The sequence below is a fragment of the Colias philodice genome, chromosome 1 (assembly GCF_061535455.1).
Source record: "Colias philodice isolate Cphi_HAF_F1 chromosome 1, ilColPhil1 Martin Lab GWU primary, whole genome shotgun sequence".
Classification (NCBI taxonomy): Eukaryota; Metazoa; Arthropoda; class Insecta; order Lepidoptera; family Pieridae; genus Colias; species Colias philodice.
The window spans coordinates 4988181-5008686 of NC_143086.1; the positions used below are offsets into that span (position 1 = coordinate 4988181).

A 20506-nucleotide genomic window follows, 5' to 3' on the forward strand; every position below is an offset into this window, starting at 1 on the left:
TAAAATCATACATGCATACATTCTGAAAAACTTTTACGTTTGTAATTTTTGTTAGTAGGTCTATCTTATGTGCTTCTTTAAAAACAATAAGAAAATGTGTTGGTTTCAATTTGTATGAAGGCTATAAAAATATCCTTTTTGTTTTCTTTTACAAAGTTATTTTTTATTTGTATAATATCTATATAAATATTTGTTTATTTACATCAAAAGATATTTGTATATAACCCTCGTATATTATACTAATAATTTATATTATTATACCTCAATATTAAATTACCTAATCATGTATTTTTTTCTTTATAGATAAATATCATGTTCAAAGATATGTATTATCTATTGTTCTAAAAGTTTCGTAAGACATAATCTTAAAAAATATATTTCAATTAAAAACTTATGAAACAAGAATAACTCTTTCCTTTATAAGCGACAAACAATAGTCATTTGCGTAATAAAAAGAACTTTTTTCCTCTACAGATAAACATGCCCAAAATACACCGCAGTCCATTCATCAAGTTTGTCATCTAATTTGGGTTAGCCCTCTGATTCATAACACAGGTTCAAATAGACCCTTATATTATAAAGAGCAAAGTGTGGAGGGTTAACATGCGCGCGCAGCGCTCGGATACATGCGCAGTGCTGATTCTTTCTACCAACCCCAGTCATTAGGGTCGATACAGGGACTAGGACTCCCTCTATGTTGAACAATCCGGTGTAGCGATATGGCCGACAGCGAGTTTGAAGAATTTCGCCGTGTATTTGATAAATTACCACAACACATTAAGGCCCCGACGCCTTTTTACTCGTAAGTTTACGTTTTCATATAAATTTCCGGCCGCCTCGCTACCTTCCCTCGAACACGCCGCGACATTGTCTCGAGTGACTCCATGTTTTCCATAAGTGTTCAAGTACTGAAGTGATGTTTGTTTTAGATTAGTGCCAAATGTTGGATTTGAGGATGAATCACCTTCATCCAAGAGTGAGGAATCACCTGAAGAAGAGAAAGTGTGTGTTGGCGATACGGACGGGGTAAAGACAACCTCCGATGCATCGCCTGTCGCTCAACCTGATGTAACAGATGCACAACGCAGCCCCCGACACCAAACATTCACAAACGGCGAAAGAAGACGAAGAAAACTACCTGAAATACCGAAAAATAGGAAACGTAAGTATTATTTTTAATGTTGTCACCAGTCATTTTTGGCATAATATCGAAGCTAGCGATTTCATTTTAGCACCTGCGCTCTAGCAATGGTATGTTATTATTTATGAAATTTATGTTTTCTTGGTATAAATGCAATGCAATGTCTTTTAAAAATGTGTTTTTATCATACAGTAACATTTGGGAATAGATAAAATAATTTTTGGTAGATTTTTGAAATATATAATTTATGCAACCCTTGACGTACATAGACAAGATAAAATTTATTGCCAACTCTAATATTTCCTATAGGGATAGCCAAAATCAATACGTGCTCTGGCTAGTAATGGTCGACCCGTCGCGATAGACTTATAGGTGCAAACGTTTATGGATCCGTATCCATAATTACCAAGAATATTACTGTGAATATATTCTCATTATGATTTAAAAGAACAGTATAAGGTGTTTGTGTAATAACATTATCACTATTACACAAAAGTACTTCAGAAAATCCTTGCAAAATGGCCTCCCTTATATTTTAACTTCCTATTAATCAGGTATGCTTTAGTTTATATCGAAGAGTACTATAAAATTGCTTAACGAGGCGAGTAATGCAAAACAGTAACATATTATGTAAAGATAATCGCTTTCTTATTCTATTATGCAATTTACTCTTGAAGTTGAAGGCTTAGGCTTCATCTCCTATATGAGTTACTCATTCCGATAGGCTATCAAAGGGCACCTTATCTAAAATAAACAATCTAGCCTATATTATGTTATGTTCTAGACATTTTTTATTGTTTCAATCATAGAACTTATATCATAATTTGCTACAAATTTATCAAATGATTAGTTGATCAGTTTCGGTAACATCGTTTAATCTAATGATAGGAATGTATTTTTTCTGTTTTTTGATTCCATTTAAATTCGTACATGGAAAGTTCTGAAATTTTCCGTCGACATCTTTGTTACCAAGGGCGCGGCAGTCAAATTTGGAATTTTCCACTCATAAGAAAATTTTACACGAAATCAATACAGAGAGACAACCTTAAGTTTGATATTCGCCATTTCGCTTCCGATGGAATATTGATTCACGCCCACTTGTTGAAGTAAACTGTATCGGAGAAGATTTATATCTCGTATACGCATTTTCTCGCGCTTATAGGTGCTCGTTAGTTGTCCCAACAACTAATTTAGAGCAATTTTCTTAGTAATTAGTTTGGACATTCATATTTTAAATATGTTTGTGCCATCGTCTTTTGTGAAGCGATGCCACTATGGAAAATAGGTACGGATTAGTAAATTATTTGGATTTAACTCAACTAAATATAATTAGTTTATAAACTAAACTGAATTCTTAAGCAGTTATAAACCTAATTAATAATATGAAGCTTTTGCGGCTAAATACAATTGAGGTAATCTTTTTACAATCAAAGCAAGACTTCTTTATCGCAATGGGTTATTGAAAGCTACCTGATTTAAATAAAACATAATCTAGTGTACTTAGATCTCATTTCGTTTTAGCCTTTGTTTAATATTTCAGTCATGTCAATTATGTCGGCATTTTCAATAGAATTTTTATTGTTTCATCGGTTTCGTCAAACCTAATCATACGAATACCTATACTTTTCTATTTTTGGACAGAAATTTTAAGAATTATATATTCCAATATATTTATGAAAACATCGCACAAATAGAATCTCCCTAGTTACCAAAATCATTCAACATTCAACATTCCCAAAAAAATTATAAATTTTACTGAAAATCAATACATATACAACCTGAAGTATGATTTGCATAAAACTTCACACGTGAAATTGTAGCGATGATGTGCGCCGTTTTGCTTTGATGTAATATTGATTTGCGCCCACTTGTTGATTTTGCGCGGAGCTGAGATGAAATCTCACATTTTCAATCTCCTCGTTGTAATTATAAGTTCCTTGGTCCTACCAAAACCCATTTTACTGATAATGAGTTTAGATTTCATAACATGTATTGAACACGGGTTGCCATTTTGTTTTGCGACGCGCCGTAACTAAGGAAATTGTACAAATAGGTATGGCTTAGTTAATAGTTTGGATAAAACATTTATGCTCAATAAATACATTGATATAAGTAATGAAGCAAAATACTTCAACAATTTGCGACCAAGCATCATTGATTGCATACCCAAAAAAAACTTTTTCAGCATCTTCTTCTTCCCGTGCAATTTCTTAGACTATTTTGGTTTTTCAGCGAACTTAGTGCCAGGTAGTCAACCGGCCTCGCTCGCTGACGAACTAGGAGCATTAACTGGCCTTCTTGTACGACCAGGGGGCCAAGGGCGACCTTTACTGGTGCTCAAGTGTGGCTATCTCTTGGATGAAGACTCCAGTCCTGACTCCGAAAGACTGCAGAGCCTTGGCGATGTGGACAGCGGGCACAGTACAGCTCATTCACCCATTGACACGGGGCCAAAGAGCCTCTCGCCGACGCCGCTACAGCAAAATGGTAAGGGCTAGAAGCTTATTTCAGTTGAAGAACACACATTCATAAGGACTTCTTTAATTACGAGCTCTTGATAAACACTTCAACATACAGTTGTCATTTTGGTGCACTGATCGTAGAGATTCAAATATAGAGGATTTATTTAGTGATAAGTTGTGACTGCTGTTGATATGTTGTATTTTTTAAGAAAGAAACCTGCATACAAGGAGTATACAATCTAGAAGCATAAAATATAGTTATATTATGAAAACATGACAACATGATAGCATAAAATCAAGGAAACATAAACTAAGCTTTAATCATGGGAGATAAAATACATAAATTACATCATACCAATACTTAATATTATGAAGACCATAAAAATACATCCATTTCGTGTACAATCATATTGGCATAGAAACAAAAATATCATACAAACAAATACAAAATTAACATTGTGGACCTACAAACATAAAAACTTCAATTCACGTTATGAGAGCTTAGTCTCCATAATATTTATAATCTGAAGACACTAATTGTAAAGAAACGTCCAAGACTACCGAACTGATTTGGATCCAACTTGAATTTAGCGAAGTTTATAGAAAAAATACTAACGGACCATACCGTTGTGGTTTAATGGAGCCGATGAGCTCGTATAAATTTCTTCAATAGACCTAACTCTAATCCTGTTAAAAACCTCGACCCGCTAACGCTGTTTCACCATCTAACGATGCGAGAAACGGCTCCGAATAACCGTCGCGTGCAACCGCCGTGCGAATAAGACGCGCGCGAACGTCGCGTGCGTGTGAACGTCGCGCGTGAATGACGCGTGCGCGTGAACGTCGCGCGTGAATGTCGCGTGCGCGTGAACGTCGCGCGTGAACGATGCGAGTAGACCCTGCGAGCGACCGCCGCTTGCGAACGACGCGAGTGAACGACGCGTGTGAGTACCGCGCGGAATTGCAGCGCGAGGACGCCGCGCGCTACCGCTGCGCGCAGGCGCCGCGCGCTTCCGCAGCGCATGAATTCGCGATTCGTGTGAACGACGCGTGTGAACGATACGTTTAACCAAAGTGCAACCGCGGCATGTGAACGCCACGTGTAAACGCCGAGTTTAAACGCCACATGTGAACATCCCGGCGGGCAACTGCAGCATGTGAACCACGTGAGTAGATAAACAGAAGAGAGACTATTAATGTTCATAATATAACTGTCCGAATCGGTTGTACTACTACAAGCACGCGATTTATGTGTGCGTGACCACTGGTCGCTTGCCGTGCACACGGCTCTCCCCAGGAACGCCGTTTATGCAGAAATTTTTCCTTTTTGTATGTTAGTCGCAAGTTTTGATAATTTAACGTAAAAACATGGTATTTAAGTATTTTGATAATAGAGTACAAAAAGTACCTGCGTGAAGATTAAATTTGGTGCAAATTTACGAGTTTAGAATCCAATATCAAAATAATAGGAAGTAATGCTTAGACTAATAACTGACTGTTCAATACTAGTTTCAAAATATCAGATTGGACATGTCACCGATTGGTAGATAGATAGATAGATGGGGAAAGTATGGGGATATGTAGATATAGTGCCACAAACTTATCTGACCCGGTGACTGTGTCACTGATGTCGATTTCTTCTTATTTATACAAAATATTCCGTATGAAAATTCTGTGAAAATGTGACATTTCAAAATGGCGTTCGAATAGTTCCAGTTTTTGCCACCGGGTCAGATAAGTTTGTGGCACTGTACATTATTTTTAACATGTCTCGCAACATGACAGGTTGAACTTCAAGTTTATATACCGTGGAGGTAGATGGCGATATAAGCATTAAACTAGTACAACTGCCTCCTAAAGGGTGGCGCTAACATGCGCTTTATCTGAAAATTTAGTCCTTGTGATGGCTTAATCGATAAACAATAAATTTTATATCGCGCCCTCTATGATCTTATTTCAGAACTATATAGTTCTGAAACGCGAATATAGAGGGCCCACTATTGTCATATTCCGAAACTGCAGGGATAGGTTGAACTTCAAGTTTATAAACAGTTGAGATAGATGGCGATGTAAACATTAAACAAGTACAACTGTTTCCTAAAGGGTGGCGCTAATATTTAATTTAGCTGAAGGTCCTTGTGATGGCTTAATCGATAAACAATAAATTGTGTTCCACGCCCTCTATGATCGCGTTGCAGAACCATATATTTCTATTACGCAATCATAGAGAGCCCTCTAGGATCGCAATTACGTATAATAGAGGAGGGCAAGTTAAGCTTTAGGTGAATTCATATCACTATTGCCCAATAGATGGCGATGTAAACATTAAACTAGTACACCAGCTTCCCATTGAGTGGCGCTACACTTTAGTTAGAAATACCCTAACCCAATAGAAACCTAGGAGACAATTCAAGAACGCTAGCTCAACAGGACATAAGTATGGTAAAGGAGAGGATATATGAGATAATATAGCTTTCAAAATTTACACCACTTGAAAAGGACAATGTAATAATATTTCAAGCCGAGCAGTTCTGGCTTAGTGGTGAAATCCTCGTAACTCAATCGACAATTTTAATGGTTCAAGACGGTGCAAAAGCTTAATAAAATTGATTTTAAAAATTTCTGCTTATTTTTTGTATCAACACTGCTCGTAACGGTGAAAGACATCGTGAGCAAATGTAGGGGGAAAATATTTGCTGGTGATTATACTGACAATGACGGTGATGGTGATTGTGGTGTTAGGACTTATTTTATAAAACAAATCTATATCCAATTCTAAAGGAGATTTTAATTCATCTGGAGTATGAGCACATTGTGGGCTTTCAAATGTCTCATTCACATTGTTTATCTGACCCGAATCTTAAAGGTCAATGTCGTATGAACAGTAAAATGCTTACTGTGTTATTAGTCGTACATCTGGTCCTTCGAGTCGTCGGATAGGAACCAATAACCTAAATAGATTTCTGCAATCCATATCCTTAAATAAGTCTTATTTTTTTGTGTATGTATATCTTTTTTTTTTTTTCAAAAATATTGGTTTATAGGTTTTTAGCCCATATGGCCATATTATCCTAAGACAATTACTTTTTAACACTGGAACTAATGCTGCGTTAAATATCATGGTTATAAACATTCAAAATCACCCGCTTAACACTGTCGACCATTTTAAATACCTAGGCTCTGTTATATCTAACAACGGTACCATTGACGCAGACGTGACCAATCGCATCAACACGGGCTGGATGAAGTGGAGGGAACTGTCCGGCGTACTCTGTGACAACAGGATGCCAGTGCGTGTGAAAGGGAAGGCATATAAAACAGCGATCCGCCCAGCTCTCATTTATGGCAGTGAATGCTGGCCCATAAAACAGGCCCATGCGACAAAAATACACGCAGTGGAAATGAGAATGCTCAGATGGGCTGGAGTGGAGTTACCCTTGCCGACAAAGTGAGAAATACTCATATCCGTGGAAGCTTCAAGATTAGACCAATTGAAGAGAAGCTGTCGGAAAGACGTCTCCAATGGTATGGCCACGTGATGAGAAGACCTGAAGAGCACATGACCAAGCGAGTCTTGGCCATAAATTCTGGACCGAAAAAGCGCGGTAGACCTCTACAAACTTGGATGTCTGTTATCAACAAAGACCTGAAGAAAGCTCAAGTAAATGACTCGACGACCCGGAATCGATGTCTCTGGCGAAGAATGACGAGGAGAGCCGACCCCAAATGAACTGGGATAAGGCTAGGCACAGTAGTAGTAGCAGTAGTATAAACCAGTTGTCTTGTAAGGTTGACGATTCTTTAACACAATTTGCCGTGTTGAAATAAAATATTGCCATCACTTTCGCATGAAAAACTGACTTTTATATTGTCAATGTAACCTATAAATTGGCAATGTAAACAACTAAACAATCTTTATATTAGTCCTAAAATCTTGTACCTAATTAGTAAAATAACTTCTGGTAGACAAAATAAACATACGATTATACGATTATAATATTACTAGCGGTCCGCCCCGGCTTCGCCCGTGGTACCTGCATGTTAAAACTATCCTATCTCTCAAGTTGGATCAAACTGCACATGGCGTGCGAATTTTATTATAATCGGTTTAGTGGTTTAGGAGTCCATTAAGGACACACATTGTGACACGAGATTTATACAGGGTGGCCCGTTTATAGTGGTCCAAAAATTTTTTTCAGCTTGAGAGCATCATGAGTAACAGAGTAATCATTTAAAACAAACTTTAGTTAAGCGAAAACTTATGGTTTAGAAATTATGATTTTTTTTATAAATAATCCGGAGTTTCAATATTTTTGACACAAAACCACTCTGTTATGAAAACTACTGGACCGAATTGAATGAAATTTGGTATAGGTATAGCGCAATAACCTACCTATCGCACTATAGGCTCATCTTGTGTAAATAATTAGACTGCATTTTTTTTTATTTTAACTTTTTCTGTAGTTTTTTTAATTTCTCGGCAAAATATGGATTTTTCGAAAAAATTTTCGCTTAACTAAAGTTTGTTTTAAATGATTAGGTACTCATGATGCTTTCAAGCTGAAAAAAATTTTTGGACCACTATAAACGGGCCACCCTGTATTTATATTAAGAAGATTATACCTGTCATAGCCGCTGTTCGAGCGTTCATCATCCAAATTGGAAAAAAAAATTAAAAAAGCACACGGTGATATGAAACAAAACAACTAAGCTAATATGAAGGAAACGCTTTATTTCATTGACGTACACAATCAATAGAAATCTTAACTAAAAGTAAGAACGAGGTACATATACTTATTATAAAAAAAACAGTTAGACTTAACCAGAGGATAATAACTAGTAGGTAGTAACTAACGTAACTAATTTTAACAAGACTTATATCTAAGTAATCTTAGCAAATTAGTGAGGGCGCCAGGAGGATTTTATTTATTGAACGGGATCCTTCCAATCCCTGCCTTTTAGTTAGCTCCAGGTAGATAATAAAAATCAGTCGCATGGATATCGAACGCGTATAATTTTGATCGCGAGATTAAAGGCGTTTCATACAGGCTACAAACAAGACATAATTTTAGTTTTTATTTACTTTTGAGTTTTAATTATCTTAACATTATAGTTCTAAAATTATAACTTACCCCTTCTCGCACGAAAATAATAGCACAAACTTAGAATATGTAATCACACTTATACATATAATGATATTATTTCAAACAAATTAAACCGACAAACGGTGTGCCGCGATCCACTGCTTAACGACCACTGTCCTTTCAATGACATCGTAAGTATAAGGATTTCCAGACGTTTCTTAAAAATATTGATAATAATTATAAAAAATGCATTGAGATTCGTGTGGATTTGAACTTACGACCCGCGGATCTACGCTCCACGTTAGTTCCACTGAGCCACTCATACGATAGCTCAAGTCGTGAAACTACGTTACAATTATTATTAGTTTACCAAACATAACATTCCCCCAACCAACACAAGAAATGAGATGTCATAGTTTATGCATCTCATTTCTTGCATGCGTTATGTTCACGCCAGAGAGGCTTTAAATCCTTAGCATGCCAAATACCTATTGACTTACCATGACAATTATTAAGACGATAGATGTTATCTGATAACTTAGCTACTATTATGGCTTTTTCAAATTTAGGTGCTAACTTTGCCATAAATTTATTACTAGCATTAGAAAGCAACTTAGTTCTTTTCCAAACTACATCACCTATGTTAAAATTTGCCCGCCCACGTTTAATATTGTATAAGTTTGAACTTTTATAATGTGAGGTCTTAATTTTATGCTCAACGTCGCGAAAAAGTTGGCTTCTTCTCTTTAAATCCATCAAATAATTATCGGTCTTAATGACGATAGAGTCAACATCTATTATTTGCGAATCCCTCGAATTTAAGGTTTTTGGAGGCACAGCAGTCTCCCTACCAAGAAATAAGTATGATGGTGTAAAACCTGTTGTTTCATGAATCGATGTTCTAATGGCATGACCAAAATTGTGTAAATGTACATCCCATTCATTATGTTTTTTTTATTAATATAATATGTTGAGATCATAGTGCCAACAACTCTATTGACGCGTTCTGTTGGGTTACTTTGGGGATGGTAACTGGGCGTATACCAAATACTGATATTGTATTTTGACATCAAATCCTTAAATAAATGGGATTCAAATTGTTTCCCATTATCTGAAATAATCGCTTGAGGCACTCCAAACAGTAAAAACTGTTTTTCAATAATGTCACAAATCTTATCGGCTTTTCCTGTTCGTAGCGGAAATAGAAGAACAAATTTACTGAATAAGCATGTAATGACAAGTAACATAGTGTTACAGTTTTTACTTTTAGGAAACGGTCCCATGAGATCTAATGAAATCACTTGCCACGGTCTAGTGACTGTACGATGACTACCCATATGCCCTAAGGGTAATTGTTGCGACACTTTTGCTCTTGCACACACTTCACACTTCCCGACATACATCTTAACATCCTTCAATATGTCAGGCCAGTAATAATGTTGTTTTACTCTAAATAAAGTTTTCCGTACTCCCAAATGACCTGCAGTGACATCATCATGGCAACGTTTCAAAACATCACCTCTGAGAGCATGCGGAATGTACAATTTCCAGTCGTTAACTTTATCTGGATATTGCTTCAGATGAATTTTCTTATATAATAACCCATTTCTCACTTGCCAATTAGGAACCTCGCTACCACTAGTAATTTTTAAGACTTTATTTCTATACCATTCGTCCTTATGTTTATCTAAATTGCTGAGAAAGTTACTTTCTATACAGTCTCCAAGGGCATCAATAGATCGTGATAAAACATCAGGAACAACGTTAGATTTACCGGGCCTATGGATTATATCGAAACTGAACTGTTGCAATTTAATGGCCCATCTCGCAAGTCTACCATGTGGGTCTTTCATTTTATGAAGTATTTATATTTGAAAGAAAGAAAGAAAGAAAGAAAAAACGTTTATTTAATGACACATAGCCTCACACGTACATAATGAAAAACAATTTATACAATACTTATTATATGCTACAATACTACTACAATACTTAAAAATACACATTGAAGTGTGTAGTCTGTGAAGCATGATGCCATCAAAAGGGGAAATCACTCGGTGAACATCTGTGACGTAAAAAAAAAAACGTCACAGCACCGATTTTCTGTGAGCCCCGAGAGCAATTATTCGTCATAATATATTTTTAATTGAAGAAAAGAAAATAAATACAATATTAATAGTATAATGTAAAATATAGACATAATAATATTATACTATAATATATATACACACATACACGTATTATAATATATTACATATAAAAGAATTTAATGCATAATACATTAAGTATTTAGTGCACTGTGATCAGTGACGACTGCGAAATGCGATCCATCTATGTACGGTCTGAATTTTTCTATAGCATACACAATGCTCAAAAGTTCTCTTTCCGATGTCGTATATAATTGTTCTCGCTCATTAAGTTTTCTACTAAGAAAAGCTATGGGTTTCTCGACGTTGTCAACCTTTTGACATAAGACTGCTCCTATACCTTTATTTGAAGCGTCGCATTGAATAATAAAAGGTTTATTAAAATCAGGACAACAAATCACTGGCGTCGTGGTTAAGAGTTTCTTTACTTTAACAAATGCGTTATCTGCCTCATCAGTCCACTTAAATGATTTGGATTTTCTCCCTTTTGTCAACTGATGGAGGGGTGCTGCAATGAGTGCAAAATTTTTAACAAACCTTCGATACCAACCTGCAATTCCAATAAATCTCTTTAAATCTCTTAAATTTTTAGGTCTTGGGAAATTAATAATAGCTGACAATTTTTCAGGATCAGTACGCAATCCATCTTTATCTACAATGTATCCCAGAAAACGCATACTTGAACGCGCAAATTTGCATTTTTCTATATTTATTGTTAAACCGGCATCTTTTAATATGCTGCACACTTGTTTTAGAATGTTCAGATGTTCCTCTAACGTTTCTGAACAAATAACAATGTCATCCAGATAAGTCCAAACTTTGCCCTCTAAGGCATGAAACAAAATATCCATGAGTCTTTGTTGTGTTTGTGATGCATTTACAAGACCAAAAGGTATTACTTTAAAATGATACAACCCTCGACCAGGCACTGCAAATGCTGTCTTCTCTTTACTACACTTATCCAGTTCAATTTGCCAAAAAGCAGTTTTGAGATCCAGAGTACTAAGAAATTTTGAGTGTCACAAGTTGTCTAATATAGAAGCCACTCTAGGCAAGGGGTATGTATCTCTTTTAGTGACCTTATTCAACTGCCTACTATCTAAACAAAGTCTATTTGAGCCATTTGGTTTTTTAACTAGTACTATTGGAGAACACCAAGGACTGTAAGATGGCTCTACTACATCCTTGGCTAACATTTCATCTAGTTCACGTTCAATAATTTTCTTAATAACTGGAGAAAAATTGTATTGCTTTTGGTATATCGGTTTACTATCACCGGTATCTATTGTATGCTTCAGAATTGTTGTTCTACCTAATCCTGACCCAATTTCTTCCTTAATATAATTAATAACCTCATATAAAGACTTTTTCTCATTTTCATTTAAATTTTCTTAACTTATAATTGCTGGTTCTTCATATGATACCGTATTAATATGTAAACCCTCTTTTATATCATAACCTTTAAATGTAAACCCTATATCAAATAATTCAAAGAAGTCCTTGCCTAAAATCAGGTCTTGAGACAGATTAGGCATTACCAATATCGACATGACGTGAAATTTATTATTAAATTTAATGGGTACATCAACAATTTCAGAAAGAGTGTGATTAGTTCCATCTGCAGTAGAAATGTAAACGGGTTCTCGTTTCTGCGTCTTTAAGTTTACAACCTTTAAATATTCTATAAACCTTAAATTACCCACGGATCTAGTAGCTCCCGAGTCCAATAAGACACTGAATCTTTTACCAAGGATGTTAATACAAACGTATGACCTATTATCACACTCCTTCCGAAAGGTCAGAGGCGAAATTACTTCTTGTGACATGAATAGCCGAACGTAATTTAACCAGTTCTGCCACTCAATACTGTTTCGACTAAGGGGAAAGGTTAGTTGGCAGTGTCTTGCCCTTCCCCTTTCTCGTTTCCCATACAATTACATTCTTTAGATGTAATGCCAAATCGACCACATCTATAACAAAAAAGTCGTTGCTTGGGCGCTGCACAAGATCGAAATAAATGTCCAGATTCACGACAATTCCAACATCTGGGTTTATTACTATATGTCTTTGGAACTAAAGCTTTTACTTCATGTATCTCGTGATTATTTTCAATACTAGACTTATAGGCTAAATCCGGTTCCATAGATCTATAAGAAGATTTAGGTTCTTTGAAGTTATCACAATTAATTTTGGTTCTTTCCAAAATTCTCAAAACATTAATCAAATCGGAAATAGAAGAAAATACGTCCCTACATACGGCTCTTTGATAGTACGGTTGAAGATTTTTTATAATTATCATTATTTTCTCCATTTCCTAAATTTTGTTTGGAAGTCTATTAAATAAATTTTGCATGACGGATACGTAAATAACTACAGATTCATTAGAACCTTGTGTTCTAGATTTCGCTTCAGCCAGCAATTCTTCTTGATAGTACGGCGACTGAAAATTACGTTTTAATAAGATGACTAGTTCATTCCAGTTTTCTATATATTCTCTATTAGCGCGAAACCAAATTAAAGCATCTCCCTTAAAAAAATCAATAGCGTGTCTCCAAAGATCTTCATCCGTTGCATTTCTAGTATATTTCAATTCATTCACTCGCTCAATAAAAGCGTTAATACTAACACTAGTGTCGCCCGAGAACTGAACACCCCATTGGCTAATAGGCACCAACTTGTGTCTTAATATTTGGGTCACTTGAGCATCATTTACTGACGTCGAATTAAAAACGTTCGCCGGTAATTTATCATGAAAATATTGAATGCCTAAATCATCATGAGCAAAGCTAACTCTCTTTTGTTCTAAGTCTACTTTCGAAGTGCATTCTTTGTTTAAATACGTTTCGCAGGGGACTTTAGATGTCGACGGCCCAATGACGTCAACATCCAATTCATTAAGTATCTTATGACTATCTTTATTCTTTACCCAATGATTTTTGTAGAATTTCTTTCATTTCCTTAGTAATTTTATCATCATCCTCCATATCATCCTTAGCCTATCATTTAGTAATATAACAGCCTTATCAGACAAAGCTTTGTGCTTCTCCTTATCTAATGTTTCAGCTGCTTCAATGAATTTTAATCTATTCATCACATGAATCAAACGAGAGACTAAACGTTTATAAAGCTGCTTATCGGGTTTTTCTTTTAATTCGGACACATAACGTAAAATGCAATCTAATTTATCTGAGCATATATCTAATTCATTACTAGGATTTTCACTACATTGGCTGGGTGCTTTTAATTCATAAGAAACCAGTTTTAAATTTTCAACATGTAACATTTTTTTTAAAACAAGTTTTAATGCTGAGGCTAAGCCCCCTTGATGCACGTATCCACGGCACGCGAGTTCAAACTCCACCTCATCCTTTAACAAATACTTTGGATCCATAATTAAAAGGTAGGTATACTATAAAATCTAATGCGCTTATAAAAACCGTGCAAGAAAGAATAAGTTGTATCCTCAAATAATTTACATATAAGTGTGTATAAAAAGATCACTATCCATGTAACACTAAATCTTATATTCGATCAACAAATTTCTATATAATAATAATTTCCATATAATATACATATTACACCAAATCCACAATAGTAATAAATAGAAATCTTATTTTGACAAGTATTAAGCACTTACATGTATTCAAAAAATAATGTATTTAAACTATTTTAAAATACTAAATTAAAACTAAACGAATTAATCAAGTATCTATTATTGAGATTAACCCGCTAGCTAATTAAAAATAACAAGCACAGTTTTGTTAAATTAGAATACTAAGAGTATAAAATATAAATAATCCCATTGTTTTAACGTTGGGCGCCATTTTGCTATGGGTTATTTTTCTTAAGCACACGGTGATATGAAACAAAACAACTAAGCTATTATGAAGGAAACGCTTTATTTCATTGACGTACACAATCAATAGAAATCTTAACTAAAAGTAAGAACTAGGTACATATACTTATTATAAAAAAACAGTTAGACTTAACCAGAGGATAATAACTAGTAGGTAGTAACTAACGTAACTAATTTTAACAAGACTTATATCTAAGTAATCTTAGCAAATTAGTGAGGGCGCCAGGAGGATTTTATTTATTGAACGGGATCCTTCCAATCCCTGCCTTTTAGTTAGCTCCAGGTAGATAATAAAAATCAGTCGCATGGATATCGAACGCGTATAATTTTGATCGCGAGATTGAAGGCGTTTCATACAGGCTACAAACAAGACATAATTTTAGTTTTTATTTACTTTTGAGTTTTAATTATCTTAACATTATAGTTCTAAAATTATAACTTACCCCTTCTCGCACGAAAATAATAGCACAAACTTAGAATATGTAATCACACTTATACATATAATGATATTATTATTTCAAACAAATTAAACCGACAAACGGTGTGCCGCGATCCACTGCTCAACGACCACTGTCCTTTCAATGACATCGTATAAGGATTTCCAGACGTTTCTTAAAAATATTGATAATAATTATAAAAAATGCATTGAGATTCGTGTGGATTTGAACTTACGACCCGCGGATCTACGCTCCACGTTAGTTCCACTGAGCCACTCGTACGATAGCTCAAGTCGTGAAACTACGTTACAATAATAATTATTATTAGTTTACCAAACATAACAAAAGGTTAAAACACTATAATATAAATCATCATTCTCATAATATTATTAAGAAAAACAAAACATTGTTATGAATTTTTTTCGCCTTAAATAATTAATAAAAAATATAACAATTTTATTGTTTACAACTTGTATGTGTGCCGACGACATAATATTTGCTCTAATTTAGAGTTCCCACGCTTTTGAATATTCTTGAATAGTCTATCACTATAAAGTTCTTCAAAAATTATTTTCATGACTTTTTAGACATACCAGACGAGTATTATTCACTGGGCAATAAGTATTAAACACACTGGGCAATAAGTAACGATTATCACTACATAGTATAAAACAAAGTCGCTTTCTCTGTCCCTATGTCCCTATCTTTGAAACTACGCAACGGATTTTGATGGGGTTTTTTTTTAATAGATAGAGTGATTCAAGAGGAAGGTTTATGTGTATAATGACATGCAATAAATAGTGGAGAAGTACTGTTATTTTTGAGGTTTCTAATGTGATGTCGTAAAAATTACATTTTTTCCGCTTACATTGCAAACGCAGGCTGAACCCTACGAGTTTTATCAAAATAATGTATATGTCTATCTCTTATGGATAACCCACAATAACTTTTTTGTTTTTTACTTTTTACGACAAATAATGGCTAATTTTCGAAGCGATTTTAACCAATACAGCATTTATCCTTAACCAATTAAATACCTTGAATACATTGTTCATTTAATATAGATCTATATGGCCCTTTACACCGTATGATTTAAGTGAATATTTTCGAAGATATCACAGATTTAAAAATTGCGGGACGTAGCGTTTGCGGCGGTACCGGCCGGCCGCCCGGCTATATATTTTATACCCGTTCGAAGCCGGAGCGGGCCGCTATGTTTTTATATACAACGTTCACAGTTTTTCTGTAGTGTATTTAGTATCAGCATTGCACCCGTGCCAAGCCGGGGCGGGTCGCTAGTTAATAGTAAAATACCGTGTTTTTCAATATGAAATATTTCAATTTTTTGTTAAATTGCGATTGGATGAAAATTTTGTTCGTGGTCGTCGTCGTCGTTGGTAGGGTGAACACATCCTAAGCAAAACATCATATTACGTTTATGTCAATTAGTATAATATCAATAGCGGATTCTATTCCTTTATGTTTTGACGTTTGTCTCGGCGCTCTGGGTCCCCGCCTCACCGCACATACAGCGGTATAGCGGTTGCGGTCAAGCTAAAGTTTGACCGATTTGCGAGGTTGTATGAAGCTCTGTCTCTAAAATATTTATTTACTCGTGTGGACATACTGTAATTGTCGCCGTAATTCCTTAAATATTCAAAACAATGTTGTTTACCGATATCGGTGAGGGTAAAATCGAAAAAAACCTTTCCGCGCCCTCTATGGTCGAGTTACGGAACTATGAGAGCAGATTTAACTTTAAGTGTGTATACCGTGAATGCATTAGTACAGCTATTGCCCAATAGATGGCAGTGTAAATATTAAACTAGAACAACTGTTGTCTAATAGGTGGCGTTGATATGTACTTTAACTAACTTTTAATAACGTTTTCTGATTTCATCTGACCGACCGACTGACTGATTTGAACCGGCATTAGATAATTTTCTTTCTTAATTTTATTTTTACAACAAATATCCTTAAATAATTAATATACGCATTGCTTTTATTTTAAATAATTTTTGAATCTGAGAAAACACCAACTGCAAGTGTATTAAAATTTCTAAAATCAGTAATAAGTATCCCATTATCTGGTTGCATTTCCTTTATTTCATGGTAAAGCGGAAGGCGAAAATTGTAATGGCATTTTTTGTGGAAGTCTTTGAAGGACTGCTAAGACCATTAAGCTTTTATTTGTGATTGTATGCAGGTTTTTTTTACTGGACTTAGTTTTAATGTTTCTTTTTGTTTTGAATGCATAAGTTATGATTATTTTCCTTTCCCAGTGTCACCATCCTCCAGTTGTAGTATTAGCGGCATCAACTTCGCTGGAAACATGACTACTGTCCCACATAGCCAACTAGAAATGCTTGAAGCTACGCACAGAGGCTTACATAAGTTCAACCCCAGACACCATGACGAAATAGAGGTCGAAATCGGCGATCCTATTTACGTCCAGAAAGAAGCTGAAGACCTATGGTGTGAAGGTAATAATCTATTTAAGGTAATAAAATAGTTACGAGTTGTTCTGTCTTACTTCACGTTTAAACTTTTAACTTAAGGTGATGAATTAATTTTTCTAACATTTACGGCTCTTTTCAAACCTTCGTAATTTTTATATTATTAAAGTTGTCGTGATGAAAATTCTTGACAAGAAAGTTCAATAGTAACACAATACGTCTACCGTTTTAGAAACATGATTCCATGATATTTTCTCGATAGAAAAAAAATACAAAGTTATCATTGTTATTTTTTTTTAATCTCTGGCATCTTCAAAATAACAAACGTAAAGTTACGACTTTTTGGATAGTAACTATAAAATATACAAACTATACGTCTACCGTGTTAGAATTTTGAAATATGCGATGGTTTTGAAATAAACAAGAAATACTTGAAATTAGCGCGCGACCAGCCAATATAGCGAGAGCCGCCCTTTACCTTCCTACCCCGATCGCTGCACGAGTCATTCCCGCTACGGCTGTCACACGGGGAACTTGTGTCGCTCGCGCAATCGTAAAAAAGGGTGACAACACGATAAGACAAAATGAGACAAATGGGGACAATAAAGAAAATAAGAAGAAGAAACATAAAGGTTGGAGGAAAAAGAATGCTTACAATTGGAACAAATTAATTAAGTAAGTTGGTTTTATTTTAAATTTGATGATAATTGTATTATAGACGATGTTTGATATGTACCCCTGTTTTAAGTACATAACGAATGTGTAAGATTTTTTCATTTATAACATAAATAATCTTTTCAGAAATCCGGAATCCAGAAGGAAAATAAACCCACTGATTGTTCACAATGTGAATCCACTCCTTCGTAAGTACCTTTATTCAGTCAAAAATGTATGTTATCAAAGCTCTACTGGTTTTATCGCATGATTCCATTTTTAGCAAAAAGCAACAAAGTACAAAGAAATAAAAAATCATGGTGAACTTAGTGGAAGTATGGCGGACACAATATGGAACAGGAGCTCATTGGAGTAGTATTATATTTAAAAAAATACGAAATAATTTCAAGAATTACATTTCTTAGAAGGTGGTAGATAAGTATGTTGTATAAAGAATTTGATGTTGATATTTATTTCATTTATACTTACTACACCTGTGCGGGAAATTGCTTAGTAATAAAACAGGTTTATATTCATATTTACATAGTAATGTGAGTTTTCATTTCGAAAAATTTTGTTTAAGTATATTAAATTGAGTTCCTGGGTGATCTGGAAACACAATTGGGCCCGGAAGATGGCGCTGCAGTCACTCCTCCTAATGACATGAACCGATTTGGATGAATATTTATTGTGCACATTTCATTTTTGTGGGATGATTGGTTGATTCGCTTTCACATTAGCTAATATTATGTATTTTTGTTGTTAGAAAGTAAACTTAATTTAATGTTTATAATACATTATTATTGGTATAAATAAGCCAGTGTTCGTCTCACATTGCTGTACCTGCCTACCTACCCTACCAGGGCCTAACTTTGTTCTGGCTATTTTATTTTGATTATTTGTAATGAATAATTACAATTATAATAGAGTGCAAAAAATAAATACATGCGTCAATATATTTTGTGTTTTTTTTAAACAATTTTTTTATTTAAAAAAATATCATTCCGATCGCGGCTTTGCCCGCGTGGAATTAGATTATATCGTGAATCCTGTCTTATCCCACAGAAGTGTTCAGTTCGGATAAAAAGTATCCTATGTGTAAATCCAGGCAATTAGCTATATTTTATCAAAATTGGTAATGTAGTCTTGACGTGATTAAGTAACAACTAACAAAACAATATACAAATTAACATCCAAAGTTTCGCATCAGTTTTACTGTATTAGTGATATCTTCCACTATTGACTTTGACTGAGAAGAATTAGGGTTTATAACTTCTTTCAGAAATATTACCTTTCATTTCTGGGCATGACGTAATATCTACGTCAGCATCAAATTCTATCTAAATCCATTCAGTAGTCCGCGTTATTGAGTACCATTTCATTTTTTCAGAGTAACAATATTTTTTGTTATTTTAAAGATTATTTATAACCTGTATTATTTTGTAATAAAGTAAACATTACGAAATAATAATAATTATTAATAATGTCTAAGTAGTTGTTAAAAAGAAGATTATTTGTTTATAAGCAAGAAAATAAAACCAATAAATCAACAATTAAATATATGTATAAGAATATTATAACTGTAATATGACGACTCCATACATGTTTGTCCCGAGTCGGCCAGCGGCAGCGCGGCGAGTTTGCAAGAATGACTTCGCGCACACCCGCGTTCGCGATAGCGAGCTATTAGACTCCGCCCGCCAAGCAGTAGATTTTTTTTTGTGTATCGTCTTAAATAGTAGCAGTAAAATAAGACTAACTATTTCTCTTCGTAATGCATATCTATTGAACAAGCACTAAATTAGGTATGCGCAAGATCTGCAAGATTGAGAAAAGTTCCAAAATTTTGAGCAATTCCTTATTTTTAGGGGTAAATTTACGAACTGGCCAGCAAGGCATTTTTCCATCGGCCTATGCCGTTGACATGGACTACAACGACTTCGATCCAGCCAATGCCAAAGTTAAACGCGAGAGATATTTATTGGGGTTCGTATAATTTAAATTGCTTATTATAAATGTTTTAAAATATTTGACTTCGATTATTGATACATATCCAACTGTTGCAATTCTTTCGTGTTTTTTTTTCAAAGTTATTGTCACTCGATCTGTAGGGATAATCCTAAGGATTTGTTTGGCATACTTCGATGTCATTTTAAAGCATAAGCACTAAAAATCTATCTCAAAAACCAACATGAGATAGAGCATCAGGACCTTCACAGTTTGCGAAAAACTCAAGATCGTTACTGATTTTTACCACGCAACTCCGCTCAGA

The 20506-nt window shown here is 34.8% G+C and overlaps 1 protein-coding gene and 1 pseudogene across 1 annotated transcript in view; one reads left to right on the top strand and one right to left on the bottom strand.

Moving 5' to 3' along the window:
• The first annotated feature begins 641 nt into the window (after positions 1–641).
• Aplip1 (JNK-interacting protein Aplip1) overlaps positions 642–20506 on the top strand; it is a 35725-nt gene continuing 15860 nt past the window's right edge. The window contains exons 1-5 of the mRNA XM_089701027.1: positions 642–802; positions 930–1162; positions 3374–3628; positions 17407–17607; positions 20103–20220. Coding sequence (XP_089557153.1) covers positions 720–802; positions 930–1162; positions 3374–3628; positions 17407–17607; positions 20103–20220 — 890 coding nt within the window. The 5' untranslated portion in view covers positions 642–719. The remainder of the gene's footprint in view (positions 803–929; positions 1163–3373; positions 3629–17406; positions 17608–20102; positions 20221–20506) is intronic.
• LOC149491111 (uncharacterized) lies at positions 12674–14222 on the bottom strand (annotated as a pseudogene).